We start from the raw sequence: 16,829 nt of genomic DNA on the forward strand, positions 1-16,829 counted from the left end.
CCTCTCTTGCATCGCAGGCATCATTTTAATGTCTTGTGTTTGTAACTTTGTAGAATTCAACGGAAAAATATTTCAATCAAGAAAATTGACTTGTTCTTAGAAACACAACAACTTATTATGATTTATGCACATTTCGAAATTATGACGAAGTTTATAGAAGAAACTGCACGCAAATTCACTCCCTTTAACATGAATGTCAATATCCGGTTTACAGAATAAATGTGCTTACTTTCTGTATATTTCCCTTACACTTGTCAACATATGGTGTTTGCTACTATGAAATCCAAAGGATGAATGAATTAAACTAGATCGTTACAAGGTATTCCCCGTGTTTAGTCCCCGTACTTTGGGTTGATTCCTTGTTGGTTGTAGATTGTGTACCAAGAGCTATATTGATATCGAAATAAGAAACTATGTTCCGTATATAGCATTCACCCATATAAAACCCCCCATTGATGTGTTATAAATAGATTCTCTGCATACAGACCTCAATCGAATTACAGAGATTGTTGAATAATGAATAAAAATCCTATATTTACTGAAGAAATGAACTGGTTTAATGTAACTCTGTGTTTATATTGTCAAATATTACAGAAATCGCGGACTTTTAAGTCATATTTTCATCATCATGCAGAGTTGTGTTCGAAAATATTCATTCATTAAAACGAGAAGGAAAAAAAATAAATGTCATTTTTTAAGAATCTTTTTCAGCATTTTATTTGTGTTGATGTCCTATATGCATGATTCTACGGGCTTTTGGTGCTATTTTTTTCACCAATCACCGCCGGTTCAGTGTTTGCTTTGTGTTAGATATTCTGTGAGTTCTTCAGTCAGTTTCTATTTCTTGTCTTTACATGCCAACCAGGATCACCAACAAAACCTGGTCGACTTTACATTTCCGGTGAGTCATGTCACAATGGTTTCAACATATTTCTTTTTTATTCTTCTAACTTTTTTCCCCACAAAAAGCAAGGTTGATATGCTTTCTATATTGTCTGTGAATCTTGTTTCATTTGGACCAGAAAGACAATTTTATGCCATCTATCCCATGATAGGATTAAGAAAAAACCTTTCTGCACGCGTGGTCTATATCGTGTGTAGATGTGATTTATTGCCTCTCTTATTTCAGAAAAGAAAAACTATTTTCCAGCAGTCATTTTGTAATAATTGATGAATGACAGCTATAATGAAACAATAACTTTGTTAACTTAAACGATGATTGAAAAAAAACCCACCATAGACTTCTTACTCAATATCACGTGATACCTTTGTTTCTATGATACCGGTCTACAGGGTTACCAAACAAGTCTTATTAACTGTAATCATAAACCCATTAAAGTACACTTGCCCTCTCTCTTTCTCTCTCTCTCTCTCTCTCTCTCTCTCTCTCTCTCTCTCTCTCTCTCTCTCTCTCTCTCTCTCATTAAGTACATGCAGAGAACCAATAACATTTACAATATGTCCTCATTAGCCTTGTTTTTTCTGACACTGGCAAGGCAATAAAAATTTTTTTACATAATTTTTACTGTGAAAATAGAATTAAAGTTGTTGAAGGCTATCAGCTCTGCCATGAGTCTCACTTGAACCTCCAAGCTATAGAATTGCATAAAAATTCACAGACACTCACGTTGTTTAATTCTTGGTAGGAATTTTCCCATTGAGAATCAAGTTATGAGATGAAAAATTGTCTGAATATTTTTATTGTTATCGTAAAGATTTGCGCAAACCATGTTCAGATGGGATGTATATCTGGACTGGTTCCCTGCCTCCGCTCTATCACCAGAGGTGATTGGAAGGTCAATGTCACAGTCTGCTCACTGCCTTATCTTCTAGTTTGCTTTCTTTGCAATCTTACAATAAACAACATAAAAGAAGTCAACGGAATGCTCCAGTACAATCTTATCAGCATAACATTTGGACTGAGAAAATCCCAGCAATAATTGTGTCTGCTCATGGCCTTACAGAAAACTCTCCCTCTCTCTCTCTCGCTCTCTCTCTCTCTCTCTCTCTGCTGAACTTATACGGCATTGTCATTGTGTGATAGTGAGAAAGGTAATCTCGACTGCTGATGAAATGTGCCGTTGTCAAGAAATTCCAATTTGTGTTGAGCGACTGTCGCTGCTTCTTGGTGCTAGAAAGGTATCGATTTCGTTTACACATACCTTGACGCCCACTATCCGCTGTACGTACGCACAGAGTGTACTTTTTGTGATATATTATGTATAGAAATAGAACTAAAAAGGATGAAATGAAGGAGAAATCAAACTAGTCCTGGAAATGCTGCATATGATGCTACACACTGAATACTTACATTTATTGATGAATTATTCACGTGTTTGTTTTATTCATCTGCAATTTTGGAACAAAAGGCCTATTTTGAAAACTTGAAACTCGAGAACTTTTTTCGCATTCCACTAACATAAATTTCATCAATTTCCTGTATTTAATTCATCAATGCATTACATGTTGCAGCATGTCGTATCATTTCCTGTCAACTTGAAATACGTTTCGCAATTCTCGGGTGAAACTAGCTGCATCAATATACACGCGAGCCTTATTAACTGTGATATTTGCCGGAAAATTATTAGAGACTTGGATAATGACGTTGCCAATTTCCCAAAAAGTTGATTTCATTCATAAAACGAAACCAGGTGTGATTTTTGCTCGAGTTGTGGTGTTTGGTTGGAATGAAGCCTCTTGTTCCGTTGCTAATGACGCAATTCGGACGGAAGAAGAATGCAAGAACTGCAGTATTTTGTTAGAAACAATCAACTTCATCTGATAATAATGCAACACGTGATAAAAGTATATCTCTCCCATGGTGAATGCTTACAATTCAGCACTCTATCCGCCATACATCTTTCCCTCTTTATTCTCATTCATCCAGTAAATTGGTCATTCCATAGTGTCATTAAATTACTGAGAGAGCCCAGAAATAGCCTGGCCTGTAATCCTGCCTTTGTTATGATGGGGATCAACTTATCAAGTCCTAAAGAACAGCGATAAGACATTTTCTCATTACGAGAAGAAATAAATTTCCAATCATAATTATCGTTATATCCAAACATTTGCGGACATACCAAGCGCCTTAGACCAATAATAATTTTGCGCATTTATTTTACACATGGAATGCTAGCGATTGCGACGCCCTTTGGGCTTTTACCAATATTCACATAATTGTGTAGAGTTAAAGATTGCAACTTGGTTTCTTTTCAATTATTATAAGTATATCCATAAGTTAGCGACTGTATTTCAAAATCTTTTTACATCAGTTATTTTATTTGATAAATTTGCTTTTAAGTTTGCCATCCTGAACGATTTCATTTTTTACAGATATAATGAGGCAGAAAATCTGACGTCAAAGTAAAACCCTCAATCACAATCAATCAAACAATCGATAGACATTAGCTGATCACCAACATCCTTTTAAGGGGAAGTCTCAAAACCTTATAGAATATGCTTTCAAGGGGAAAAGTTATTTTTTTTTCTGTACGACGTTCAGCACATGAGTGGCCCTCTTAAAACTTATACAATTTTATGAGGCACATGTACTTTAAATATCATTTTTGACATTAAGTCTTAGTCCACTGTGCTGAAACTTAAACACCAAAGCAATAAATGCAGCATGTAGCAACAATTTCAAGGAAAACAAAACTCCCAATTTGTACCAAATTTCTTTCATGGCTTCTTCTGTTGTTCTCTTTTGTTGTATCTTATGGTTAAGCATGATGATCTTTTGCAGTTTTCCACTTGTAAACAATGCTTTTAACTGACCATAAGAAAATTGTATGTACATGTATTCTTAAAATACTTTCTTTAAAATAAAAAGAAACATTTAGTTTTGTGTTGATAACGGGACCATCTCGAGATTTAAGTGAAAGGTAGATACTAGTAGTAACGCTTCAATATTTAAATGAATAACAATATTCTTCCTGTTGATAAAAAAAAGAATGTAAAAAATTGTATCTTTTCTTCATAGCCTTGTAAAAGATAAGCCACCGTTGGCTGGTTTCCTTAGTGAATATCATCCTGAACGATGAACTATCGCCGTAAATTCTCTATAAAATAGCTTCTTCATCGCCTAGGAAGCTATGCCGACCCTCGAAGTCAATGACCGTACGGTACAGCCGACTCCAAGTCTTGGATAAGAAGAACTCTTAGCGCATTAGGAAAATGGGTTGTGATAATCTGTCATTTACTGATTCATATGTAAACACTTAATGCTAGCTTTGAAAATGAATCCGATTAATATTTGATTCATTATGTTTCTTAATACGAAAGAACTTTTTGTCAATCAAATTCATTTTTGCATCAAATTTAAATTTCACTGACATATTTTCAAACATTCGAACTCAAGGTGGTTTTGTTCCAATTCCAAGGACATGAAAAGAGAAGTAAAAAATGCCTCAGATCAAATAAGTTTGTTTTTTGTATTTGCTTTTTACAAGCGTTCGCCAAAGTTTCTTTATGCTTGGATAAAAAAGAAGTATGTCTGAATGGATTCTTGAAAACAATACCATGTATTCCTGTGGCAACCCACCATTGTGCTAGACAAATGTTCTGAAGAAGTCAATCTTCAACCGAAATAAAACCAGACATCTAAAACCAGACATCTTAAACTTTTACCGTTCAAGCTTAGGCTCCCAGTATAGAACTAAAATTGGCATGTGTGAAGCGGAAGACGAAAATAAGTTTATCATTTTTTTTTGAGTTTCTTCTTTTATATATTATTGACTGAAATCCAGGTCGAGTCTCTGATAAATGTAAAGCCGTGCCTCTCTTAGCATTCTGTGTCTATTTTCTGTTTTGTTTTGCATGCTCTTCAGGAGAAAGTTGTCATCAAAATGACGGACAGTGATTGGTATTGTGTTTAATTATGAAAAGAACACCAGATTTAAAACTGCTGAAACTCTCTAAGCAATACTATATTTATTTATGCATAGTTGGTTTTTTCACTAAGCATAGTGACTTGTCATATGTAGTACCTTAACTTGTTTCAGTTTTAACGAAGAAGAAAACTGGTCGTTTGCAAAAAGAAGTATTGTTTTTCTCTGCTGCATAAGACTAACTTGAATCAAAGTAATGAGACATGCTATTGATTGCAGTATGTCTGTTTCGGTGAAAAAACAATACGAGAGACAGAAAATCCTCTTTCTTGTATAAGCTTAAATACATTAGCCTGTTTTTGTCATTGATTTTCTTCACTTCTCTTGACATATTGTAAATATCCCTCGTTTCATAAAAAATTGGTTCACGTGTAAAAGCAATTTGAACGCCAAGGTCGAAAACGATAAAATGTAGAGTAATCAGTCTGTAGCTTTGATGGTAGAATGTATTCAATTCACAAAAAATAAGCTTACTAGTGTCTGTAGTTCATTTATATTAGTAACGGTTTGGAAACGAATGGGTCAGTGGTTTAATTTAGATATAGAAATAAAGGAACACAAGTATTTTACTTTAGAGATACCTTGTAAAACAATAAAGATGAAAGGGAGCATACGCGTTTTCACGTTACGCTTAATAAACACTTTATTCCATCACTTTAGAGTGCAAAGAGGCTAAAAAACGCAAAACACAATTGTATGATTAAAAATTTTTGTTTGGCAAATAAAAAAAATAATACATTCTGTCTGCTTTCCCCCACAAATTAAAAATATCTGATCATGATCCTATGTCTAGCTGATTTTTGTAACATGCAACAACAAGGTTACAACTCATGAATTTTTTATGGTTTGATCCCAGTTGATAGTTGTTTTTCTATAATTCCAGGTACATACCAAGGCCAATGGCTTCGAGGCATGCGACATGGTTATGGGGTGAGGCAGAGTGTTCCCTATGGCCTTGCCTCCCATTATCGCCCCAAAATGCGTGCTTCGTTAACCTCCCTTCGCAGCGAAAACGAAGACGAACTTGTTGTCAAAAACAGGGACAAGAAATTGGACGAAAGTCGAGGCGGGTTCGTTCTCAAAGCAAAAAGTGACGAAACCCCTCCAACGAGAAGGCGTTCAATTCTAGATAAACGTTCAAGTCTCAAGAAATCGGTTTTCAGCAGGATCAAAATCAGGAAACAAAAGAGTACAGGTGACATCAACGATTCGTCGCCAAAACGGCCCGGCACCGGGTCAGTTCGGAGTACAATCAGTAGCTTAAGCCATGCCAGTGTGGACTCAACGCAATCAGGGCTTACCAACGCCTCCATGTACACTGACAGTAATCTTAGTTTTGTTAGTCAAGATGACATCACGGACGTTAACGTTACGGAGTCCTATATGGGAGAGTGGAAAAACGACAAGAGATCTGGATTTGGAGTGAGTCAAAGATCCGACGGCTTAAAATATGAAGGCGAGTGGTTTAACAACAAGAAATACGGTTACGGTGTGACTACGTTCAAAGATGGCACCCGCGAAGAAGGAAAGTATAAAAACAACGTTTTAATATCATCAGGAAAGAAGCATAAGTTATTTCTAATTCGGACCTCAAAACTAAAAGAAAGAGTCGAAAATGCAGTGGTATCAGCGCAGAGAGGGGCGCAAATTGCCTTACAGAAAGCGGACATCGCCCTTACCAGGTGAGTTCAATGCCCCGTTCAACTCTAAGTTAGAAACGCCGGAATAGAATTTTAACTCCCAATTTCAGTACTAGTAATATCTTATACCATCCACTACTTATTCGATACCATAAAATTGTTTTCAAAAAAGGCAGATAGATCAAATAATTCATTTTTTTAAACTCAAATACAGTTTTTACATCATACTGTATCATTAAACACGATTGTGCACCAACTGTGAACGTAGCTCAATCTAACTTACATCAAAATTCATTTTGAAATGGTAAAAATGAGTTAAGTCGCAATGTATGAATTTACGAAAGACGAATAGGGCCACATCAAAGATTATTTTTATCTCGTAGTTACGAGAAAAGATCTCGTTATTACGAGTTAATTATCTCGTAATTACAAGAAAAGATCTCGTAATTACGAGAAAAGATCTCGTAATAACGAGTTAATTATCTCGTTATTACGTGAAAAGATCTTGTTATTACAAAATAATTTTCTCGTTATTACGGGAAAAAGATCTCGTTATTACGAGAAAAGATCTCGTTATTACAAATTAATCATCTCGTTATTACGAGAAAAGATCTCGTTATTACGAGTTAATTATTTCGTAATAACGAGGTCTTTTAAGCAAAATATTGCGTTTCTGAAAAGACCCCCTAGTCGACTGGATCACCCTTTCAGTCTATCTTTTTCTTTTTAGAAGCGTTGATTAAATTTTGACTAATTTTTAAATAACAACGATCATATCCATTAATTTCTACATAAAATGATCGGATTTGACATTTTATCTTATATGAATACCTGGAAAGAGTTTTCAACTTATATATTATAATCCCACTCCGAAGTAAATACCAATTAAACCTATAGTCGTAAAAACACAATTCTATTGGTTACAGATGACTTTAATGACTATATAGTTTCAATAATGGATATATAGGATTTACCAGAATTATTTTTTATATGTTCATACATAACCCACATGCAAATTGAAAAGAATTGTTTTTGTATATTAATATTTGTATATATGCATTTGGGAGTCTGAAAAGAAATCTTATTAATAAACAGTTCAATGAATATATTAATCAATCTGCTTTGCTACTTCTTCTGAAATTTCTTTAAAACTGCTTGGTCTCATTTTATATCAGATTACGTGTACGCTTTTAAACGATGATAATGCTAAGGGTATGTATAATAATAGATATTGCAGTAGTTCATACTCTTTACATATAGAGAAAAGAACAATGAAATGCGCCATTTTAAATAGATCTTTTCCTGAAATAACGAGGTCTTTTCTCGTAATAACGAGATAATTAACTCGTTATTACGAGATCTTTTCTCGTAATAAAGAGATCTTTTATCGTAATAACAAGATGATTAACTCGTTATTACGAGATCTTTTCTCGTAATAACGAGATAATTATCTCGTAATAACGAGATAATTAACTCGTAATAACGAAATCTTCTCTCGTAATAACGAGATCTTTTTTCGTTATTACGATATAATTAACTCGTAATAACGAGATCTTTTCTCGTAACTACGAGATATGAATATTTTTTTATGTGGCCCTATTCCTTTCGTAGTAAATGCACCATCCTCTGGAATTTCTGGGCAGCTGCTCTATATATTGGTGTTTACGACACTTCAATGGCGAAACACGACGTCAATCGATCCATTTATATTAACTTTCAAATCCCGCAATCCTATATAAAATAATCGCGATGGCGCTTGCGCCAGGACACGAGCTACAATAACTAGTACTTGACCAACATTTGCATTTTTGAATAATGGATTGTACCGTTGGGGAATTTGCATGCGGACTATGGAATGAGGCTGGTATTTTGGATAGTCGGCCACCAGTATGTCTTTATCGCCAAACAGCACCATATTCTTTCTACGTGCCCTGATACACCGCTTTCCTTTTATGACACGTGCAAATAATTTTTCTGTTAAGGTTGTAGGTGTAGACAAACAGACACGTGTTAACGTTGATAAAAGTGACATTAACATGTACATAGTTTTTAAGACCTAGATTTTGTCTTGCACATGCATATGTGTCGCATTTAAATCAAATGTATAAGTTTAGACTTTTTAATACAAGATGATGGATTGATTAATCATTTGAAATTATAACAAACAAGGAATATTCAGCTTGTTAGAAGACTTAATTGTAAAAATGCAGACACCAGCAGATAGCTGTAGGTAACGGCGTACATTTACCAAAGGTCCATGCCTTTGACCTGTACTTGACGCGATTTAAACATTTCATTTTTGATTACTCACATAAATACATGACCAGTTTATTAAGTTATCATCGCCTCACATTGCAAACTTTTCTAAGGAGTTCGTGAAGTAGATATTTTTCATATTTTAATAAAGTAACGCCCTCAAGGCGATTTGTATAAGGGTGTACTTATTAAGTGGTAATAATGGTAATAACGAGCAAATTACTCGAGGTATCATGCCTTGGCGTAATCACGTTTGTTTCTATTTATAGAAGAGAGAGAGAGAGAGAGAGAGAGAGATACTAGAAGATTGATTATTTATATGTATATATAAATTTTAATGAAACGTTGCAATTCTTTTGACCAGGTATTGGAATTGGAATTTATGTTAAATTATAAATATTGTATACCTATGCATGATGAGCTATTGCATATTGATTTATTTCTGAGCTCTACGCATATTTTCGTTATTACAATGTACTGATGTTCATTCACACGTCTTAAACACGCGTGGAACCATTTCTTTATCCCTAAACTTTGCAACATCAAAATATAGGTACGATACTCGCACTTGAATTTTGAATCGTATATAATGTTATGATATTAACTGCAGAACTGTAACTCCCATGGAGCCAACGTTCTGCGACTATTACAATACTATCAATACATGTACTTCTACATGCTCATCATTAGGTGTTTTTGGTGGCGGTTAGGTTTACAGACATAGTTATTATCTCATTTTTAACTTCTCCCATCTCCCTCTCAATCAGATGACTTGTCATCCATCTTTTCCTTTCCCGCCATGTTTTTCCCCGTGCTCCAACATCCGTCGTCTGTCGTCTGCAATCAATGGGGAGCAGAACTTATACATCAAGCGACGTAAAAGCTCGATACATCTGACACGGTTCCATGACAGCCTACTTGTATAATTGTCGCGGAAAGGATTGCGTTCAGAGATTGAAGGTCGCAGAAAATTCTGTATTTACAATAAGCTCTTAATAATGCGTTGTCACTCCAAGAGAACATCCATTTCTTTCATGTCGTTTTCCAGAATTGTCTTGGCGATTTGGCAAAGATTTATGGGTTTTTTTCTTGAAATTTTGATAGTTGTCATAAATTATAGACTAAGAATTCTGATTTGCTTGAGGCAATTGCTCGTATTCTATAAGCTGACCTTCTAGCACTAAATAACAAACCTGTCATTAAATCGATTATTAACAAAGTGAATTCATCTCTCTCTCTCTCTCTCTCTCTCTCTCTCTCTCTCTCTCTCTCTCTCTCTCTCTCTCTCTCTCTCTCTCTCTCTGCTATCATTGCCAAAACTGCCAATTTCTCAGAATAAGATGTTGTTTGCTGCCGCACATCGGATAACACTTATATCGTGTTAAATAATAGCGATGTCAAATTAGACCCGCGTCTTGTGTTCATCGAAGGGTTTTCACACACACAGATAGCTAGTCAGGAATTGTGCTCTCTGCTCACCAGATTTTTTCTTGGCGTTTTTTGGATGAGGCGAAAAGATAAAGAACGATTCATAGAAAAACTACCAGCCTGCATGGAAGCGATATTTTATTGCTAGTCGGCTTCGAAGTTGTCTAATTTTTGCCGGTTATACAAAAGCTGAAAATATTTTGAAATATATGCTTATCTGAAAAATTCCTTTTTTTATATTTCCTCGTTTGTTAGTAACGATTTTTATTTGCCATTTATTTTAGCAAGGAAGTTCCAGTGACCATATTTATTTTTATAAGTAATAAATGAATTCCTATTTGATGATGTAGATTAATATAGCAATACTATTTTTCAGTTGCATTTATATAAAATTTATTTTGTTTCTGCAGCTTTTCAATTTTCTTAACAAATGATGAATTTTGACGGAACTAAAAAGGATTTTCAGATTGTCTGTTCGTTTGATTGATCGGGTTGATGGCCCTTTATCGGCAGCCATATTTCATCAGTAAAATCAACCGTGGGTAGCAGTTTATATATAGTGTAAGGGTCGGGATCTCGAGTTGATGTTAAAGATGACAGTCATTATAATGGTGCTGTAACTCGGATCAGCTTCGCATTTTTTTCAAAATCTAGTAGAAACCCAATGTCTGGAATATCAGGCACAAGATTCTGTTTCCAACCACGACTGTACGGAGTAGTCATACGTAATCAAGCTCAACGCACCGCGTAATCTCGCATATTTTCTCTGATATGAATCTGTAGACAAGACAACGCCATATGTTTTACGTTAGGCAGAAGATTTCCACGATGCATAGTGGTGCCGAACAATGGCGACCAGAGAGATCCATTCGGATGCATCCATCGCCGTCACAACGAGAAACAAGACGAAACGGATTGAAAGACAAATTATTCTAAATTTACTTACTTGAGAATTGGAGTATCAATCATTCATGTTTCGCAACCTGCAATTTCTCTTGCCAATGCGGGATAACTCCAATCTTGCTACTAAATGACCACTTTTAAAAGCCTTGAGTTAGAGCATACGTTTAGCCTAGTTTATAAAATTTTATGAACTTCTTAAATTTATTGTATTTCTGAGTAAGCCCTAACCTTGAACTAATTTTGAAAACAGTTTATGTTTTCAAATAATGTTTGTGATAAGTGATAGTACAACACGTAATTACTGCAGAAATCCATTGATTTTCTTACTATTATATAATCCCTTCTACAAAAAACCGAATCCCGTTGTGCCAATTTCGTGTTAATCCCAACAAACAGGCATTATATCAACACGGTTCCACCCTTTTGAGCATAAACACTCAACTACTTATAGTACACAGAATATTGTGCATGTCAAAATCATCTCGAAGAGCCTTACTGTTAATCATAATATCTGCTCAATGTTATGGTTTATTAATATTTGGCTTATTTTTTATTTTGTTAATTTTAGAATGGCAAACGCACGCGCCAAGGCCGAACAAGCAGACCAATCCGCCATTAAAGCAGAGCAAGACTCCGATCACGCGCGGATCAAAGCGAAAGAATACGCCCCAGAGTTTCACCAGCCAGGTATATAGTAGGATCTGAGGATCATGGTTGATTGTATACGAATGTCATGATGTAGACAAATACTTTACAGTAAAAACATGTTTATGACGAAAACGAATATTTTTCTTTAGTATAGTTTAAAGTTAAAACACGTTTATGACGAAAACGAATTTGTTTCCTAGTAGGGTTCAAAGTAGCGGTGGTCATATGGCAAAAGTTAAAGCTGAACTCAAACTTATGTACAAACTGAATTCTGTTTGTTATTGTTTAGTTTTTGTTTAGAAGTAAGGATTGTGTGACACTAAATAAATAATTGTACAATTTGGAGTTTATATATCTTGTTATAGGCACTGATATAATGAAGAAAAAGTTGTTAGAACAGACAAATGGCAATGGTGAATACAGCAATGACGAGTACGACTACGGCACCGACAAGCTTGTACCGAACCACAACCCTCACAACCGCTCCAGTAGGTCCATGATGATGCACAAATCCGACATGGACGAGCTGGACCGTCCCCCGGGCTCTGTTCCTTTCTCTGGATTATTTCCTATGAACGAAGTGTCGCCTGACGGGAGTCCGATTCGCAGTATTAATACGTCGGAAATGAACCACCTTAACGTAGAAGGATTCAATAGTTCACCTGGGAATAACGTTCCAAATCATTCGCCTCATAGCCGGAGTCCGTCATCCCTGAAGATCAGGAGGTATAGTTTCCTTGCAGGTTCAAGGCGTGGACGAGGGTTCAGTGAGATTTTTAACTCAACTATTCTCAATGACCACTTCGACCAGTACACTGCTCAACAGAACGAAACCGAGGGTCACATGACGGAAACTCGTTTACAAGGAAACCATATCAGTACTCCGCCCCGATGCGAGGAGGTTTCTAAAAAGTCACAGGAAACTGATAACGACAAACACTTAGTAAGGAGAAGCACTATGCCAAGTATAGTTAAGGAGAACGATATTTCCAAATCTGGTTTAAAGGAAACTGCGCATAGCAGTGAAAATGTGAGAAACCCTGAAACTTTTATCATTGAAAATGGAATACGAAAGCGAGTGACGGGTGTGAATGCAGCGCCAACTCCTTCAAAGTCGAAAGGAAACCTTCCAAATGAATTCCAAATAGAGAGCCAAAATAGCTTGACTCGATCTGGTGGTAATCGTGGTAGTCTTCCAGACATTGCAGCAATGAAACAGAAGGACAAAATCAAACCAATGTCGAGAGAAGAAGCCTTCAAACTGAGCTCGAAAAGGCGAGAGGAGTTGCGGAAACTACAAGAGCTTGCTGAACGCAGAAGACAAGGGGATGTAACCGTGATTCTTGGAGATCTTCGAGTAAGTATGGTTAATGGTGAAAATTGCAGTTAGGCTTAGTGCATTTGCAAATTATTCAATGGTTATCACTGGTGTGTTCATTGTTTGAACTAAATGCATATTAATCAAGGAATCAAATATATTTATCTTTCACTTTACATGTATACCTTGACATGTACCTATGTCTTAATTGGTCCTCTAACATTTGAAACATCTGGTTTAATCGTATTTCATATTGAATTTTGCTAAATCTAAAAATACGAGTATATTTGTAACTTGTGTCAATAACTTTACTATGACATGCTTTATTTTACAGGATTTCGTACAACAACGCCAGCTATTAGTTCTAGTTATAGCGCTGAATCTGAGTCTTGCTGGAATGTTTTTCAACCTCCTCTCTTGATGATGCGGAAATCAGAATTAGGATTTCGGTTCTTTGAAAGTGCTAAGCACACCTATGCGGGGTCGGGCTCGATGTGCAAGAAAATGGGAATCTTTGACAAGGTTCGACCAAAAATGAACATATTCAGTAAAGCAACACATGATGCCGAGGCCGCACTTACTAAAGACTGTGTTCACCTGCTTTTCCGTATGTTTGTTGAGACGACCGTGTTAATACTGGTTTTTATCCCAAAGTTTTGTCCTTTTTATGTGAATTTTCATATATTTCCCCTCTGTCGGTCGGTAATTTTGTGACTTGAATACACCGTTTGCTGATTTTTTTTTTCCATTTTAAAAGAGAATAGTAACGATGTATTCGTATGAGTGTCGGCATTTTTTTTTATTTCTAAAGTTCAGTTCTTGGAACTCTGTGTGGAATGACCATTGTGAGTTTTGAACAACAAATTCCAAGTGGTTTTGGTATCATCTACGCGACATTTAAAGATCTCCATATTTTGTTACCAGCCAAAGTCAGAGATTATTTGTATACAAATTAATATATACAAAGCTTGACCAATTCTTTAAAATCTTAACTTCACATTTACTAAATTTCTTATTGTTCTTCATCTACCACCGCAAAGCATTTCTCCCTAACAAACACATTGAATGACTTATATTCGTCAATGAAATTGTACAATTTTATATCATTTCCCGAATTGTAATTCTATTAGGAGTGTTGATCCGGAATGCTGTCATTGTATCATCACTTTATTATCTTCCAATTTCTACTGACGCGTATAGATGACAATGTTAACTATAGTGAGGATGGTATTGCCCTTTTGTTCATTCCAGAGGCACAACAACAGATTGTGTGAATATGTGTGTGGGTTATCCTTTAGTTTTGTTATCAATATTTGCTGAAAAATTTGCTGTTGAATGAGCTTATAACAGGGTGTTCAATTGAGTTTTTTTTCTTCTTTTTTAAAACCTCGTATTTTGAACAACATCTCGTTGTTTCGAGAGTTTTTGTCGTAGGAGAAATTGAAATGCACTGTATCTAAACTGGTTCCCCTTCCTCGGCCATTTTCTTCTCACAGTTTGTTTTTTGTACAGCTGTTTTGTCTGTTGATGAAGAAAATCATGTATTTATATGTACTTATTTATTGTTATTTATTTTCTTGTATATTTTATTGTGAAGAGTGACTGCATTGTGTTAAAAAGGTGCTATAAGATTGTCATGTTTTAAGGTCAAATTTAAAAACCAAATATCCAGTTTACAACAGAATTCGTAATAAGAATTTTACACATGATTTTTGGGGAAGGACAGAGGTTTTAAACTCAGATTCTGTCTTCGAGTTTCTGCAACTGTTGCTGTATTCTGGAGCATGTGCATCATTATGTCATCCTTGGTTTAAATTGCATATAAAGAGTGTTCGCACCTTAAGATTTTTTTAAACTGTATCGAGTGAGCGATGGTCTTATTGTTATTATGGTTAAATTGGTATCTTTCTTTTTGTTTAAAAAGTGGAACGCGAGAAAAGGAAAATATATCACTTTGTTTTGGTTTTTTCCGTTACTGTAGTTATTATAATTCGCAAGTTACACATTTTTTTCATTTATTATCCCATATAACCATATTTTTTAGTTTTTTTTGCCTGACGGAAAATGTCATGTTTATTTCATTACAAAAATCAAGATTTATTTTAATTCTTGATTTTGATATAATTTCCATTTTGGATGTTTCTGATTTTCATTGACCAAATAAGGAGCAAATTTCTTTATCTTTAGCTTTACCCTTTTTTTAACCTTTAATTTTTGTGAAAATCATTACCAATAAATCGGATATTTCAACTTCCCCTTGTAACTTATTACTACATTTAATGTATCTAGAGAAAGAGACCTGGAAATTTGTTGGTGTTTATTGTAATTATTATTTTTATCCTTAAAAAGTTGTTAAAAAAGCACAATGGTGATAGATTGTTGTGAAATGTTTCTCCTCCTTTGATATAGTAATTCATTTTTAAATTTTGGAAACGATTATGCGCTACGGGTCACGTGGGTTTGATGAACACGTGATCTGCGCGACCTGGTTGCGCCCGAATGTGTTGGATTTCCTCAAGGCAGCCAGTTTGTCTACAAACGATTTCTCGTTTTACCCTTTAGGAGAATTGAAGGAACATCTATTTTCTTGCTACCTTCCATTACAAACCAGCTGAGTTGGTTATAGTTATTAGTATCACAATAAAACGTCAATTCCTTTTGTTAATTGTTGAGTTTTTATTAGTACTTGTATCATCAACATACCGTCATGCTTTCAATGGGGTACAGTATGGAAATGAAGAACTGGCTACTACTGTCTTAGAGAGTTACAGAAGGAAAGGCAGAACTGATACTTGAAATATTAAACAAACTGCTGATAATTAGATGTAAGCATCTTCGGTAAATAATAAAGTCCAAGAAATAATTATAGAAAGAGATACATGTACAATGTCGCGGGGCTTTAGATCAGTCATTTTAAGTGGTTGACCATGACGATTCGTTAGTAGATGTTAGCGTAGAGCAATAATTTATACCTTGGTATGGGTTACAAATCAATGAGACAAGCTTTTTTAGGTATTCTATAAGCCTCAAAAATTTTCACAACGTCTCTCGTTCCACGCTGTTGAACGCTTTCTCGTTTTTTAAAAAAAGTTCAAGTTCTTTGTTTCTGAAAGACAATCGTCTCGTAGGTTTACATATTAAAAACATAACACAGGAACATGATAAGTACATACATCATAGACTTACAAAAGATAGTATATTAATTATAGTATGTACATATTCTTTCCCTATTGACATAATAACTAAACGTACTTGTATTATGTAGATTTAAAATATTGAGATCCATGTTTGTTTGCTAAAAAGCAAATTATGTTTTCTTTCTTTCGTGTTCGTACTACAAAACAGTTGAATTACGGTAATTTGAATACACTAGGTCTACGGGAGTAGTATAATTTAACAAACTTAAGTCAATTGGGTAAAAACTAGACATATATATAAATACAAAATGATACTCATCTTTAATAGTCTCAAAGTCGATGTAGTTAATATAGAGGGGAGACTTCCAGTGACGATATTTCAATGATCATACACAGACTCACTATTTGGTCAGCCCATAACTATTGCGTCCAAATAGACTAAAAGCCAGCCTGTGGCTCCGGGAGCTGTAGGTCCACTGCCTACATCACCCTTTTAGAAGGATCCTGCTGAGGACATTGCTAGGCACGGATAGGAGTATAATTCCTTAGTAATTACTGTAGTCCCCCAAATCTACTTTCTGTGGTAGCTTAATAAGGTTGCAAGTTTCCATTG

At 35.2% G+C, this 16,829-nt stretch overlaps 1 protein-coding gene across 5 annotated transcripts in view; it reads left to right on the forward strand.

The window, feature by feature from the left end:
• Positions 1-15,739, forward strand: part of LOC105341626 (junctophilin-1) — a 33,215-nt gene extending 17,476 nt beyond the window's left edge. For 3 of the 5 annotated variants that reach the window (XM_011448241.4, XM_066080035.1, XM_011448242.4), the window contains 5 exons: positions 866-901; positions 5,770-6,568; positions 11,682-11,800; positions 12,127-13,118; positions 13,414-15,739. In XM_011448241.4, coding sequence (XP_011446543.1) covers positions 866-901; positions 5,770-6,568; positions 11,682-11,800; positions 12,127-13,118; positions 13,414-13,500 — 2,033 coding nt within the window. In that variant the 3' untranslated portion in view covers positions 13,501-15,739. The remainder of the gene's footprint in view (positions 1-865; positions 902-5,769; positions 6,569-11,681; positions 11,801-12,126; positions 13,119-13,413) is intronic. The other 2 variants (XM_011448244.4, XM_011448243.4) reach the window with 1 other exon arrangement.
• The last annotated feature ends 1,090 nt before the right edge of the window (positions 15,740-16,829 follow it).

The sequence above is a fragment of the Magallana gigas genome, chromosome 3 (genome assembly GCF_963853765.1).
Source record: "Magallana gigas chromosome 3, xbMagGiga1.1, whole genome shotgun sequence".
Classification (NCBI taxonomy): domain Eukaryota; kingdom Metazoa; phylum Mollusca; class Bivalvia; order Ostreida; family Ostreidae; genus Magallana; species Magallana gigas.